The following is a 15,029-nucleotide window of genomic DNA, read 5'->3' as shown; positions in this document are numbered from 1 at the left end:
TCAGGGCCTGTTTTACCACAGAGTAAAGGCAGGCAGTAAACACAAGGCTTCAGTCAGAGCCTGTTTTACCACAGAGTAAAGGCAGGCAGTAAACACAAGGCTTCAGTCAGAGCCTGTTTTACCACAGAGTAAAGGCAGGCAGTAAACACAAGGCTTCAGTCAGGGCCTGTTTTACCACAGAGTAAAGGCAGGCAGTAAACACAAGGCTTCAGTCAGGGCCTGTTTTACCACAGAGTAAAGGCAGGCAGTAAACACAAGGCTTCAGTCAGGGCCTGTTTTACCACAGAGTAAAGGCAGGCAGTAAACACAAGGCTTCAGTCAGAGCCTGTTTTACCAGAGTGAAGGCAGGCAGTAAACACAAGGCTTCAGTCAGAGCCTGTTTTACCACAGAGTAAAGGCAGGCAGTAAACACAAGGCTTCAGTCAGGGCCTGTTTTACCACAGAGTAAAGGCAGGCAGTAAACACAAGGCTTCAGTCAGAGCCTGTTTTACCAGAGTGAAGGCAGGCAGTAAACACAAGGCTTCAGTCAGAGCCTGTTTTACCACAGAGTAAAGGCAGGCAGTAAACACAAGGCTTCAGTCAGAGCCTGTTTTACCACAGAGTAAAGGCAGGCAGTAAACACAAGGCTTCAGTCAGAGCCTGTTTTACCACAGAGTAAAGGCAGGCAGTAAACACAAGGCTTCAGTCTGAGCCTGTTTTACCACAGAGTAAAGGCAGGCAGTAAACAGGCAGTAAACACAAGGTCAGAAACACAAGGCTTCAGTCAGGGCCTGTTTTACCACAGAGTAAAGGCAGGCAGTAAACACAAGGCTTCAGTCAGGGCCTGTTTTACCACAGAGTAAAGGCAGGCAGTAAACACAAGGCTTCAGTCAGAGCCTGTTTTACCACAGAGTAAAGGCAGGCAGTAAACACAAGGCTTCAGTCAGAGCCTGTTTTACCACAGAGTAAAGGCAGGCAGTAAACACAAGGCTTCAGTCAGAGCCTGTTTTACCACAGAGTAAAGGCAGGCAGTAAACACAAGGCTTCAGTCAGAGCCTGTTTTACCACAGAGTAAAGGCAGGCAGTAAACACAAGGCTTCCGTCAGAGCCTGTTTTACCACAGAGTAAAGGCAGGCAGTAAACACAAGGCTTCAGTCAGAGCCTGTTTTACCACAGAGTAAAGGCAGGCAGTAAACACAAGGCTTCAGTCTGAGCCTGTTTTACCACAGAGTAAAGGCAGGCAGTAAACACAAGGCTTCAGTCAGGGCCTGTTTTACCACAGAGTAAAGGCAGGCAGTAAACACAAGGCTTCAGTCAGAGCCTGTTTTACCACAGAGTAAAGGCAGGCAGTAAACACAAGGCTTCAGTCAGAGCCTGTTTTACCACAGAGTAAAGGCAGGCAGTAAACACAAGGCTTCAGTCTGAGCCTGTTTTACCACAGAGTAAAGGCAGGCAGTAAACACAAGGCTTCAGTCAGGGCCTGTTTTACCACAGAGTAAAGGCAGGCAGTAAACACAAGGCTTCAGACTGTCTGACCAACATGGCTTATATAAGAAGCATCAACAACCATGCAGAGAGAACAGCATTTAGTGTTGCGTAACTGACTGCCTGTGTCCAGAATATCACCATATTCCCTATGTAGTGCACTACGTTTGAACAGGGCCCATAGGTCTAAGGTCTAAAGTAGTGCACTACATAGGGCGCCATTTGGGACACAAACCCCAGGCTGCACAGATCCGTTATTACTGTGTCAGCTTGATTTCTATGGGATGGAGCGAGCTCTGCTCTCAACTTAGAGGAGGGGAAGAGAGGAGAAAGGGAGGGGAAGAGAGGAGAAAGGGAGGGGAAGAGAGGGGAAAGGGAAAGGGAGGGGAAGAGAGGGGAAGAGAGGGGAAAGGGAGGGGAAGAGATGAGAAAGGGGAAGAGAGGAGAGAGGAGGGGAAGAGAGGAGAGAGGGGAAGAGAGGAGAAAGGGAGGGGAAGAGAGGGGAAGAGAGGAGGAAGGGAGGGGAAGAGAGGAGAAAGGGAGGGGAAGAGAGGAGAAAGGGAGGGGAAGAGAGGAGAAAGGGAGGGGAAAGGGAGGGGGGAAGAGAGGGGAAAGGGAGGGGAAGAGAGGGGAAAGGGAGGGGAAGAGAGGGGAAAGGGAGGGGAAGAGAGGGGAAAGGGAGGGGAAGAGAGGGGAAAGGGAGGGGAAGAGAGGGAAAGGGGGGAGAGAGGGAGGGGAAGAGAGGGGAAAGGGAGGGGAAAGGGAGGGGAAGAGAGGAGGGAGGAGGGGAAGAGAGGGGAGAGAGGGAAGAGAGGGAAAGGGAGGGGAAAGAGGAGGGAGGAGGGGAAGAGAGGAGGGAGGAGGGGAAGAGAGGATAAAGGGAGGGGAAGAGAGGAGAGAGGAGAAGAAGAGAAAGGGAGGGAAGAGAGGGAGAGGAGAAGATAAGAGAAAGGGAGGGGAAGAGAGGAGAGGAAGAGAGGAGAAAGGGAGGGGAGGAGAAAGGGAGGGGAAGAGAAAGGGAGGGAAGAAGAGAGGAGAGGAGAAGAGAGGAGAAAGGGAGGGGAAGAGAGGAGAGAGGAGAGGAGAAGAGAGGAGAAAGAGAGGGGAAGAGAGGAGAGAGGAGAAGAGAGGAGAAAGGGAGGGGAAGAGAGGAGAGATGAGAGGAGAAAGGAAGGGGAAGAGAGGAGGGGAAGAGAGGAGAAAGGGAGGGGAGAGAGGAGAGAGGAGAGGAGAAGAGAGGAGAGGAGAAAGGAAGGGGAGAGGTAGAAACATAGCACATGTTTTTATGGTGATAAAATGTGACAGAAGTGACACTACATCTTCCATATTGATAACAGATTTTTTTTTTACTAAAGTTAATTTAGCTACGGCTCCTTCGTCTCAGTTCACTTCTCTCCTCCCCTTTCTCCCTCCTCTCCCTGCCCCTCTCTTTCACATCTCTCCTCTCCTGCCCCCTCTCTCCTCCCTCACTCCTTCCCCTAGTCTCTCTCCTCTCCCTGCCCCTCCCTGCCCCTCTCTTCCACATCTCTCCTCTCTCCTCCCTCACTCCTTCCCCTAGTCTCTCCTCTCCCTGCCCCTCTCTTTCACATCTCTCCTCTCCTGCCCCCTCTCTCCTCCCTCACTCCTTCCCCTAGTCTCTCTCCTCTCCCTGCCCCTCCCTGCCCCTCTCTTCCACATCTCCTCTCTCCTCCCTCACTCCTTCCCCTGGTCTCTCTCCTCTCCCTGCCCCTCTCTTTCACATCTCTCCTCTCCTGCCCCCTCACTCCTTCCCCTGGTCTGTCTCCTCTCCCTGCCCCTCTCTTCCACATCTCTCCTCTCCTGCCCCCTCTCTCCTCCCTCACTAATTCCCTTGAACGCTCTCCCTTCCTTCCTCCCCCCTCCCCATTGTTTAGGTCAGTGCTCTCTACTCCCAGCTGGCAGTGGAGTATGAGTATATATATATGTGTGTGTGTGTGTGTGTGGTCTGTGTGTTACATACCTTCATCCCAGCTGCAGCTGCGGGACCACTGGGGTCGACAGCCTGGATGTGGCAGGGCTTACTGCCTCGCACCACGAAGCCCCAGCCCACCGCATCCCCCACGATCTGAGGAGGCAAGTCAAAATGTATTTAAAAGAGCATTAAAGCAGAGAGCTAGAAACAACAGGGTTGGTGTGATTAAAAAGGCTGGGACCTACAGCTACAGGGGGCTGACACCGTGCTACAGGGGGCTGACACCGCGCTACAGGGGGCTGGGACAGCTACAGGGGGGGGCTGACACTACAGGGGGCTACAGGGGGCTGGGACCTACAGCTACAGGGGGCTGACACCGTGCTACAGGGGGCTGGGACAGCTACAGGGGGCTGGGAGCTACAGGGGGCTGACACCGTGCTACAGGGGGCTGGGACCTACAGCTACAGGGGGCTGGGACCTACAGCTACAGGGGGCTGGGACCTACAGCTACAGGGGGCTGACACCGCGCTACAGGGGCTGACAGCTACAGGGGCTGCTACAGGGGGCTGGCTACAGGGGGCTGACACCTACAGGGGGCTGGGACCTACAGCTACAGGGGGCTGGGACCTGACAGCTACACAGCTACAGGGGGCTGGGACAGCTACAGGGGCTGACACCACGCTACAGGGGGCTGGGACCTACAGCTACAGGGGGGGGCTGACACGCGCTACAGGGGGCTGGGACCTACGACAGGGGGCTGACACCGCGCTACAGGGGGCTGGGACCACAGCTACAGGGGCTGACACCCGCTACAGGGGGCTGACACCTACAGCTACAGGGGGCTGACACCGTGCTACAGGGGCCGACACCGCGCTACAGGGGGCTGACACCGCGCTACAGGGGGCTGACACCTACAGCTACAGGGGGCTGACACCGCGCTACAGGGGCTGACACCGCGCTACACCGCGCTACAGGGGGGCCGGGCTGACACCGCGCTACAGGGGGCCGACACCGCGCTACAGGGGCCGGCGCTGAGGGCCGACATCGCGCTACAGGGGGCCGACAGCGCTGCAGGGGGCTGACACCGCGCTACAGGGGGCTGGGACCACAGCTACAGGGGGCTGACACCGCGCTACAGGGGCTGACACCGCGCTACAGGGGGCTGACACCGCGCTACAGGGGGCTGACACCGCGCTACAGGGGGCTGACACCGCGCTACAGGGGGCTGACACGCGCTACAGGGGCTGACACCCGCTACAGGGGCTGACACCGCGCTACAGGGGGCTGACACCGCGCTACAGGGGGCTGAGACCGCGCTACAGGGGGCTGACACCGTGCTACAGGGGGCTGACACCGTGCTACAGGGGGCTGACACCGCGCTACAGGGGGCTGACACCGCGCTACAGGGGGCTGAGACCGCGCTACAGGGGGCTGGACATGAGATGCAACAGTGTTGTAGGATGATTTTGATGTTTCATCATTCTCTAAAATGTATCTGTCAGGAAGTGTAATGTTTGCTATGCAGAAGTAACATGAAGTGTTGTTTTTAACTGTGTGTGTGTGTGTGTGTGTGTGTGTGTGTGTGTGTGTGTGTGTGTGTGTGTGTGTGTGTGTGTGTGTGTGTGTGTGTGTGTGTGTGTGTGTGTGTGTGTGTGTGTGTGTGTATTACTATCCTCGTGGATACTGGAATTCCCCAAAAGTATGGGACATTTCCTACACCCCCACGAGGACAGAGGCTATTTTAGAGTTAGGGGTAGGGGTGTGTGTGTGTGGTGTGTTTGCACGTGCTGTAACAGCCCTTAGATCTCTTATGAGGCTTCTAAGAACCTACTCAGACAAGCATTCCATTTCAGAACACAAGAGGGTCATCTCAGGCAGAGCCCAGAGCCAATCCGGTCAGTCTGTTAGGAGTGATGATGTGTCCCACCCAGTCGAATATGAACTGGTATCAGTAGTGTATTCAGCCCGATTCCCTGGTGAATATCAGACCCGGTACGGAGGAGAATCGTCTGTGGATCAGACCATGCAGGCCAGAGTGTGTGTATAGTGTGCGGGATGTGGCCATGTCATCTTCGGGTGACAGTAGAATGTGTGTGTGGTTTAGGGTGGCAAAGGGAGGGTATAATTACTGGAAACTTTACCAGGAAACTACCATTATTTTGGTAACTTAAGGATTTATAAAAAAATATTTAAAAAATATCACAGTTGTGTGTTATTTCTGGTCCTCTGTGTGTCCTTATCACATGTAAAAATATATAAAATAATCAAATAAGATAAGTGTTTAAATTTTTTAAAATTAGAATGACAAAGCTGTAAAACAGTATCCTAAATATAAACCATCAACTTAGTAAATACAATGGGTGTTTAATATGAGGGTTTCAGCATGAAATCTCCTTTATATTTATTTATTGTAAATGTTTTTCCGCCAACCTGGAGGCCAGTTGTGATGAAAGTCAAAAGTTGCAGAGTTAATTGATAATAATGCCAATGTTGATTAGAAGTTTTTTTCATTAATTAGGCCATTTTCTCTTGAACCATGTAGTCTATGTTACTAGAAACTCATAGACACAGACATAAAAATGAATATTATATATGAATACAGTTTAAAGTATGAAATTATATTTAGATATTGTTGAGGGGTAAACATACTATATACAGGGTCAGTTCAGTACCATATTAACAATGTACAGGGATACTGGAGTGATGGAGGTAGATATGTAGAGGGGTAAACATACTATATACAGGGTCAGTTCAGTACCATATTAACAATGTACAGGGATACTGGAGTGATAGAGGTAGATATGTAGAGGGGTAAACATACTATATACAGGGTCAGTTCATTACCATATTAACAATGTACAGGGATACTGGAGTGATGGAGGTAGATATGTAGAGGGGTAAACATACTATATATAGGGTCAGTTCAGTACCATATTAACAATGTACAGGGATACTGGAGTGATAGAGGTAGATATGTAGAGGGGTAAACATACTATATACAGGGTCAGTTCAGTACCATATTAACAATGTACAGGGATACTGGAGTGATGGATAGATATGTAGAGGGGTAAACATACTATATACAGGGTCAGTTCAGTACCATATTAACAATGTACAGGGATACTGGAGTGATGGAGGTAGATATAGAGGGGTAAACATACTATATACAGGGTCAGTTCAGTACCATATTAACAATGTACAGGGATACTGGAGTGATGGAGGTAGATATGTAGAGGGGTAAACATACTATATACAGGGTCAGTTCAGTACCATATTAACAATGTACAGGGATACTGGAGTGATGGAGGTAGATATGTAGAGGGGTAAACATACTATATACAGGGTCAGTTCAGTACCATATTAACAATGTACAGGGATACTGGAGTGATGGAGGTAGATATGTAGAGGGGTAAACATACTATATACAGGGTCAGTTCAGTACCATATTAACAATGTACAGGGATACTGGAGTGATGGAGGTAGATATGTAGAGGGGTAAACATACTATATACAGGGTCAGTTCAGTACCATATTAACAATGTACAGGGATACTGGAGTGATAGAGGTAGATATGTAGAGGGGTAAACATACTATATACAGGGTCAGTTCAGTACCATATTAACAATGTACAGGGATACTGGAGTGATGGAGGTAGATATGTAGAGGGGTAAGGTGACGAGGCATCAGGATATATGATAAACAGAGTAGCAGCAGTGTAAATTATGATCGTATGTGTGTGTGTGTGTGTGTGTGTGTGTGTGTGTGTGTGTGTGTGTGTGTGTGTGTGTGTGTGTGTGTGTGTGTGTGTGTGTGTGTGTGTGTGTGTGTGTGTGTGTGTGTGTGTGTGTGTGTGTGTGTGTGTGTGTGTGTTAGAGTGTCAGTATGTGAGTGTGTAGCCATTCTGTTAGCTGTGTGTATCAGTCTGCTAGCCTGGGGACAGAAGCTGTGTGTTAGTCTGCTGGCCTGGGGACAGAAGCTGTGTATCAGTCTGCTAGCCTGGGGACAGAAGCTGTGTATCAGTCTGCTAGCCTGGGGACAGAAGCTGTGTGTGTCAGTCTGCTAGCCTGGGGACAGAAGCTGTGTGTGTCAGTCTGCTAGCCTGGGGACAGAAGCTGTGTGTGTCAGTCTGCTAGCCTGGGGACAGAAGCTGTGTGTGTCAGTCTGCCAGCCTGGGGACAGAAGCTGTGTGTATCAGTCTGCCGGCCTGGGGACAGAAGCTGGGTGTGTCAGTCTGCTAGCCTGGGGACAGAAGCTGTGTGTATCAGTCTGCCAGCCTGGGGACAGAAGCTGTGTGTATCAGTCTGCCAGCCTGGGGACAGAAGCTGTGTGTATCAGTCTGCTGGCCTGGGGACAGAAGCTGTGTGTCAGTCTGCTAGCCTGGGGACAGAAGCTGTGTGTATCAGTCTGCTAGCCTGGGGACAGAAGCTGTGTGTATCAGTCTGCTGGCTTGGGGACAGAAGCTGTGTGTATCAGTCTGCTGGCCTGGGGACAGAAGCTGTGTGTATCAGTCTGCTAGCCTGGGGACAGAAGCTGTGTTTCAGTCTGCTAGCCTGGGGACAGAAGCTGTGTATCAGTCTGCTAGCCTGGGGACAGAAGCTGTGTATCAGTCTGCTAGCCTGGGGACAGAAGCTGTGTGTATCAGTCTGCTAGCCTGGGGACAGAAGCTGTGTGTATCAGTCTGCTAGCTTGGGGACAGAAGCTGTGTGTATCAGTCTGCTAGCCTGGGGACAGAAGCTGTGTGTATCAGTCTGCTGGCTTGGGGACAGAAGCTGTGTGTGTCAGTCTGCTAGCTTGGAGACAGAAGCTGTGTGTGTCAGTCTGCTAGCTTGGGGACAGAAGCTGTGTGTATCAGTCTACTGGCTTGGGGACAGAAGCTGTTCAGGAACCTGCTGGTGTCAGACTCGATGCACCGGTACCACTTGCAGTGCAGAAGCAGAGAGAACAGTCTATGGCTCGGGCATGTCATTACATTCATTACACCCCCCCCCCCTTTGTGTGTGTGTGACGTACTGTGAATGTCTTCTTTATGTAAGGGCCTCCTGGGGTCTGCAGCTCCTCAGGACTCACTTGTCTCTTCAACACTGCAAAGCAAACACACAGTAAGTACTGACTGACACACACACACACACACACACACACACACACACACACACACACACACACACACACACACACACACACACACACACACACACACACACAGTAAGTACTGACACACACACACACACCTCCGCTGCAGAACATTCCTCCTGCAGCAGTAACTATAGTCTCATCGTGTTATCCTGTGTGCAGGAGGAGGACAACATTCCTCCTGCAGCAGTAACTATAGTCTCATCGTGTTGTCCTGTGTGCAGGAGGAGGACAACATTCCTCCTGCAGCAGTAACTATAGTCTCATCGTGTTGTCCTGTGTTCAGGAGGAGGACAACATTCCTCCTGCAGCAGTAACTATAGTCTCATCGTGTTGTCCTGTGTTCAGGAGGAGGACAACATTCCTCCTGCAGCAGTAACTATAGTCTCATCGTGTTGTCCTGTGTGCAGGAGGACAACATGGCTACTGTTGTTTAAAGGAAAAGAGGAAAGCATGCAGTCACATGACCGTGCCTCGAGGGAAACAATTTCCTATAGCGGGTTTTAAGACATTTGTGTGTGTGTGTGTGTGTGTGTGTGTGTGTGTGTGTGTGTGTGTGTGTGTGTGTGTGTGTGTGTGTGTGTGTGTGTGTGTGTGTGTGTGTGTCCGTCTCTGCTCATAGTGGCGTAAACTCAGACAGGAGGAGAAACATCCACAGCACAATGGATCTGCATCCTAACAATACTAACACATTATATTTAAACTGAGGGAAATATGGTTGAGGATATGAATACTGTATACTCAGTATAGTACTGTTGAGGATATGAATACAGGTAGATACTGTATACTCAGTATAGTACTGTTGAGGATATGAATACAGGTAGATACTGTATACTCAGTATAGTACTGTTGAGGATATGAATACAGGTAGATACTGTATACTCAGTATAGTACTGTTGAATATGAATACTGTATACTCAGTATAGTACTGTTGAGGATATGAATACAGGTAGATACTGTATACTCAGTATAGTACTGTTGAGGATATGAATACAGGTAGATACTGTATACTCAGTATAGTACTGTTGAGGATATGAATACAGGTAGATACTGTATACTCAGTATAGTACTGTTGAGGATATGAATACTGTATACTCAGTATAGTACTGTTGAGGATATGAATACAGGTAACTTCCATACACTCAGTATAGTACTGTTGAGGTTATGAACAGGTAGATACTGTATACTCAGTATAGTACTGTTGAGGATATGAATACAGGTAGATACTGTATACTCAGTATAGTACTGTTGAGGATATGAATACTGTATACTCAGTATAGTACTGTTGAATATGAATACTGTATACTCAGTATAGTACTGTTGAGGATATGGACACAGGTAGATACTGTATACTCAGTATAGTACTGTTGAGGATATGAACAGGTAGATACTGTATACTCAGTATAGTACTGTTGAGGATATGAACACAGGTAGATACTGTATACTCAGTATAGTACTGTTGAGGATATGAACAGGTAGATACTGTATACTCAGTATAGTACTGTTGAGGATATGAAGATCGTGAATTTGGAAAGTATTCAGACCCCTCCACCTTCTCCAGATTTGGTTAAGTTACAGCCTTATTCTAAATAGTTTTTCCCCCTCATCAATCTAAAACACAATACCCCATAATGACAATGTCAAAAATAGGATTTTAGAAATGTTTGCAAATGTGATATTTACATGTTTTTATTTGTAATACATTTGCATAAGTATTCAGGTATTTTACTCAGTACTTTGTTGAAGCACCTTTGACAGCGATTACAGCCTCCAGTCTTCTTGGGTATGACGCTACAAGCTCGGCACACCTGCATTTGGGGAGTTTCTCCCATTTTTCTCTGCAGATCCTCTCAAGCTCTGTCAGGTTGGATGGGGAGTGTCGCTGCACAGCTATTTTCAGGTCTCTCCAGAGATGTTTGCTTCCGTCTGGTCACTCTCCCATAAAAGGCCTGATTGGTGGAGAGCTGCAGAGGTGGATCTCCACTGTCAGAGTGACCATCGGGTTCTTGGTCACCTCCCTGACCAAGGACCTTCTCCCCTGATTGCTCAGTTTGGCCCGGGCGGCCAGCTCTAGGAAGAGTCTTGGTGGTTCCAAACCTCTTCCATTTAAGACCGATGGAAGCCACTGTGTTCTTGGGGACCTTCAATGCTGCAGAAATGTTTTGGTACCTGTCCCCAGATCTGTACCTCGACACAATCCTGTCTCGGAGCTCTACGGACAATTCCTTTGACCTCATGGCTTGGTTTTTGCTCTGACATGCACTGTCTACTGTAGGGCCTTATATAGACAGGTGTGTGCCTTTCCAAATCATGTCCAATCAATTGAATTTACCACAGGTGGACTCCAATCAAGTTGTAGAAACATCAAAGATAATCAATGGAAACAAAGGATGCGCCTGAGATCAACGGAGTCTCATAGCAAAGGGTCTGCAAACGTATGTAAATCAGGTATTTCTGTTATTTATAATACATTAGCAAAAATGTCATTAAGGGGTATTGTGATGTCATTAAGGGGTATTGTGATGTCATTATGGGGTATTGTGATGTCATTAGGGGTATTGTGATGTCATTATGATGTCATTATGGGGTATTGTGATGTCATTATGGGGTATTGTGATGTCATTATGGGGTATTGTGATGTCATTATGGGGTATTGTGATGTCATTATGGGGTATTGTGATGTCATTATGGGGTATTGTGATGTCATTATGGGGTATTGTGGTGTCATTATGATGTCATTATATGGGGTATTGTGATGTCATTATATGGGGTATTGTGATGTCATTATGGGGTATTGTGATGTCATTATGGGGTATTGTGATGTCATTATGGGGTATTGTGATGTCATTATGGGGTATTGTGATGTCATTATGGGGTATTGTGATGTCATTATGGGGTATTGTGATGTCATTAAGGGGTATTGTGATGTCATTAAGGGGTATTGTGATGTCATTAAGGGGTATTGTGATGTCATTATGGGGTATTGTGATGTCATTATGGGGTATTGTGATGTCATTATGGGGTATTGTGATGTCATTATGGGGTATTGTGATGTCATTATGGGGTATTGTGATGTCATTAAAGGGTATTGTGATGTCATTATGGGGTATTGTGATGTCATTATGGGGTATTGTGATGTCATTATGGGGTATTGTGATGTCATTATGGGGTATTGTGATGTCATTAAGGGGTATTGTGATGTCATTAAGGGGTATTCTGATGTCATTAAGGGGTATTGTGATGTCATTATGGGGTATTGTGATGTCATTATGGGGTATTGTATGTAGATTGATGAGGAACGAAAAGTGTGTCATCCATTTTTAGAGCAAGGCTGTAACGTAACAAAATGTGGAAAAGGTTAAGGGGTCTGAATACTTTCAGAATGCACTGTAGGTAGCTACTGTACACTCACTATAGATGAACTCTTAACCTTTATAACAGACGTCCGTCCTTCAAACTCAAACCAGTTCTCTTGCCCACCCACAATTCCATGTTTCGATGGTCGCAGCTCTGAGTGGGTATGAAAGGGTTCCTCTCTTCCTAGAGAGTGACTCACTAACGCTGACCTCGGGTAACCTCTGGACACTGCAGTGACCTAGATTCTCTTCCACCCCACAGCTGGAATACAGGAATAATAGAGCCGTGTTCAGGAAGGGGCCGCTCACAACTCTGGCCAAACAGACGCCCCGTGGCCCCTCTGGCCAAACAGACGCCCCGTGGCCCCTCTGGCCAAACAGACGCCCCGTGGCCCCTCTGGCCAAACAGACGCCCCGTGGCCCCTCTGGCCAAACAGACGCCCCGTGGCCCCTCTGGCCAAACAGACGCCCCGTGGCCCCTCTGGCCAAACAGACGCCCCGTGGCCCCTCTGGCCAAACAGACGCCCCGTGGCCCCTCTGGCCAAACAGACGCCCCGTGGCCCCTCTGGCCAAACAGACGCCCAGTGGCCCCTCTGGCCAAACAGACGCCCAGTGGCCCCTCTGGCCAAACAGACGCCCAGTGGCCCCTCTGGCCAAACAGACGCCCAGTGGCCCCTCTGGCCAAACAGACGCCCAGTGGCCCCTCTGGCCAAACAGACGCCCAGTGGCCCCTCTGGCCAAACAGACGCCTAGTGGCCCCTCTGGCCAAACAGACGCCTAGTGGCCCCTCTCGTCAAACAGACGGGCGTCCTTCAACACTCATTTACATGACATTTTGAGTCATTTAGCAGACACTCTTATCCAGATTGACTTTTGTGCATTCATCTTAAGATAGCTAGATGAGACAACCACATATCACAGTAAGTGTTGTCGATCACACTTTAATCATATACATTTCCTCTACGTCTATTTAAATCACCAAGGCTCATCTATAGCTTAGAGGAGAAATAGCAGTTAATGTCAAACTTCTTGGGGCAGGAAGCTGAGAACAGCTGCCTGCATGGCTCACCCTCAACTCCCAGTGTTTGAGACTTACTGAGAAAAACACTTCCCATCTTTTCCCAAGAATCTGATTCAAAGACTTCCTGTGTATTCCAGAACAATTGTATACAGCTTCTCTCTGGCCTTCCAGCCCCTCTCTCTGGCCTTCCAGCCCCTCTCTCTGGCCTTCCAGCCCCTCTCTCTGGCCTTCCAGCCCCTCTCTCTGGCCTTCCAGCCCCTCTCTCTGGCCTTCCAGCCCCTCTCTCTGGCCTTCCAGCCCCTCTCTCTGGCCTTCCAGCCCCTCTCTCTGGCCTTCCAGCCCCTCTCTCTGGCCTTCCAGCCCCTCTCTCTGGCCTTCCAGCCCCTATCCTCCATACTGCTGCTGACTGTTTACAACTCCTTTAAAAATGGACACACACACACACACACACACCAGAGAGAGAACAGAGGCCTAACCTTTTTCTCAGAGAGACAGACAGCGAGACAGAGACAGAGAGATCAAGAGAGAACAGAGAGAGAACAGAACAGAGAGAGAACAGAACAGAGAGAGAACAGAACAGAGAGAGAACAGAACAGAGAGAGAACAGAACAGAGAGAACAGAACAGAGAGAGAACACAGGCCTAAACCTCTTTCTCTGAGAGACAGACAGCGAGACAGAGAGATCGAGAGAGAACAGAGACAGAGAGATCGAGAGAGAACAGAGACAGAACAGAGAGAGAACAGAACAGAGACAGAGGGAGAACAGAGGGAGAACAGAGGGAGAACAGAGGGAGAACAGAGGGAGAACAGAGGGAGAACAGAGGGAGAACAGAGGGAGAACAGAGGGAGAACAGAGGGAGAACAGAGGGAGAACAGAGAGAGAACAGAGAGAGAACAGAGAGAGAACAGAGAGAGAACAGAGAGAGAACAGAGGGAGAACAGAGGGAGAACAGAGAGAGAACAGAGAGAGAACAGAGAGAGAACAGAGGGAGAACAGAGGGAGAACAGAGGGAGAACAGAGGGAGAACAGAGGGAGAACAGAGAGAGAACAGAGAGAGAACACAGAGAGAGAGAACACAGAGAGAGAGAACACAGAGAGAGAACAGAGAGAGAGAACAGAGAGAGAGAACAGAGAGAGAGAACAGAGAGAGAGAACAGAGAGAGAACAGAGAGAGAACAGAGAGAGAGAACAGAGAGAGAGAACAGAGAGAGAACACAGGCCTAAACCTTTTTCTCTGAATTGTGAAGTGAGTAATTCACCAAAAAGGCTGAGGAGGAGTTGAGGGGATCAGAGTTAAACTACATAACATCTGCTTTAGTTTATCTAATCATTTGAATAAGCTTTAAGTAGCTAGTCTAAATATACATGCCAACTTCCATGTGCCAGTGTGAGTTGGTTGTATAAAAGAGTAATCTATCAGATATGATAAAAATGTCCATGTTGTGAATGAACAGTATGTGACTAATCAGTGTATTGTTCTGGGTCAGAGCCTGTGTCCCGGTGCAGGGCGGTGTCATGACGTTGGCCTGGGGGTGTAGGGCGTTGTCATGACGTTGGCCTGGGGGTGTAGGGCAGTGTCATGACGTTGGCCTGGGGGTGAAGGGCAGTGTCATGACGTTGGCCTGGGGGTGAAGGGCAGTGTCATGACGTTGGCCTGGGGGTGAAGGGCAGTGTCATGACGTTGGCCTGTGTCCCGGTGAAGGGCAGTGTCATGACGTTGGCCTGTGTCCCGGTGAAGGGCAGTGTCATGACGTTGGCCTGGGGGTGTAGGGCAGTGTCATGACGTTGGCCTGGGGGTGTAGGGCAGTGTCATGACGTTGGCCTGTGTCCCGGTATAGGGCAGTGTCATGACGTTGGCCTGTGTCCCGGTATAGGGCAGTGTCATGACGTTGGCCTGGGGGTGAAGGGCAGTGTCATGACTTTGGCCTGGGGGTGTAGGGCGGTGTCATGACGTTGGCCTGGGGGTGAAGGGCAGTGTCATGACGTTGGCCTGGGGGTGAAGGGCAGTGTCATGACGTTGGCCTGGGGGTGTAGGGCAGTGTCATGACGTTGGCCTGTGTCCCGGTGTAGGGCAGTGTCATGACGTTGGCCTGTGTCCCGGTGTAGGGCAGTGTCATGACGTTGGCC

General features: G+C 49.3%; 1 protein-coding gene across 2 annotated transcripts in view; it reads right to left on the bottom strand.

The window, feature by feature from the left end:
• LOC124020987 (DEP domain-containing mTOR-interacting protein-like) overlaps positions 1-15,029 on the bottom strand; it is a 63,585-nt gene that overhangs the window by 4,918 nt on the left and 43,638 nt on the right. For both annotated transcript variants that reach the window (XM_046336306.1, XM_046336305.1), the window contains exons 9-10: positions 8,405-8,475; positions 3,443-3,547 (exon numbers count right to left, since the gene is read on the bottom strand). In XM_046336306.1, coding sequence (XP_046192262.1) covers positions 3,443-3,547; positions 8,405-8,475 — 176 coding nt within the window. The remainder of the gene's footprint in view (positions 1-3,442; positions 3,548-8,404; positions 8,476-15,029) is intronic.

Source organism: Oncorhynchus gorbuscha, unplaced genomic scaffold (genome assembly GCF_021184085.1).
Source record: "Oncorhynchus gorbuscha isolate QuinsamMale2020 ecotype Even-year unplaced genomic scaffold, OgorEven_v1.0 Un_scaffold_1011, whole genome shotgun sequence".
NCBI classification, from domain to species: Eukaryota; Metazoa; Chordata; class Actinopteri; order Salmoniformes; family Salmonidae; genus Oncorhynchus; species Oncorhynchus gorbuscha.
The sequence above is the reverse complement of the archived record's forward strand: the minus strand, read 5'-3'. Positions and strand labels throughout refer to the sequence as shown.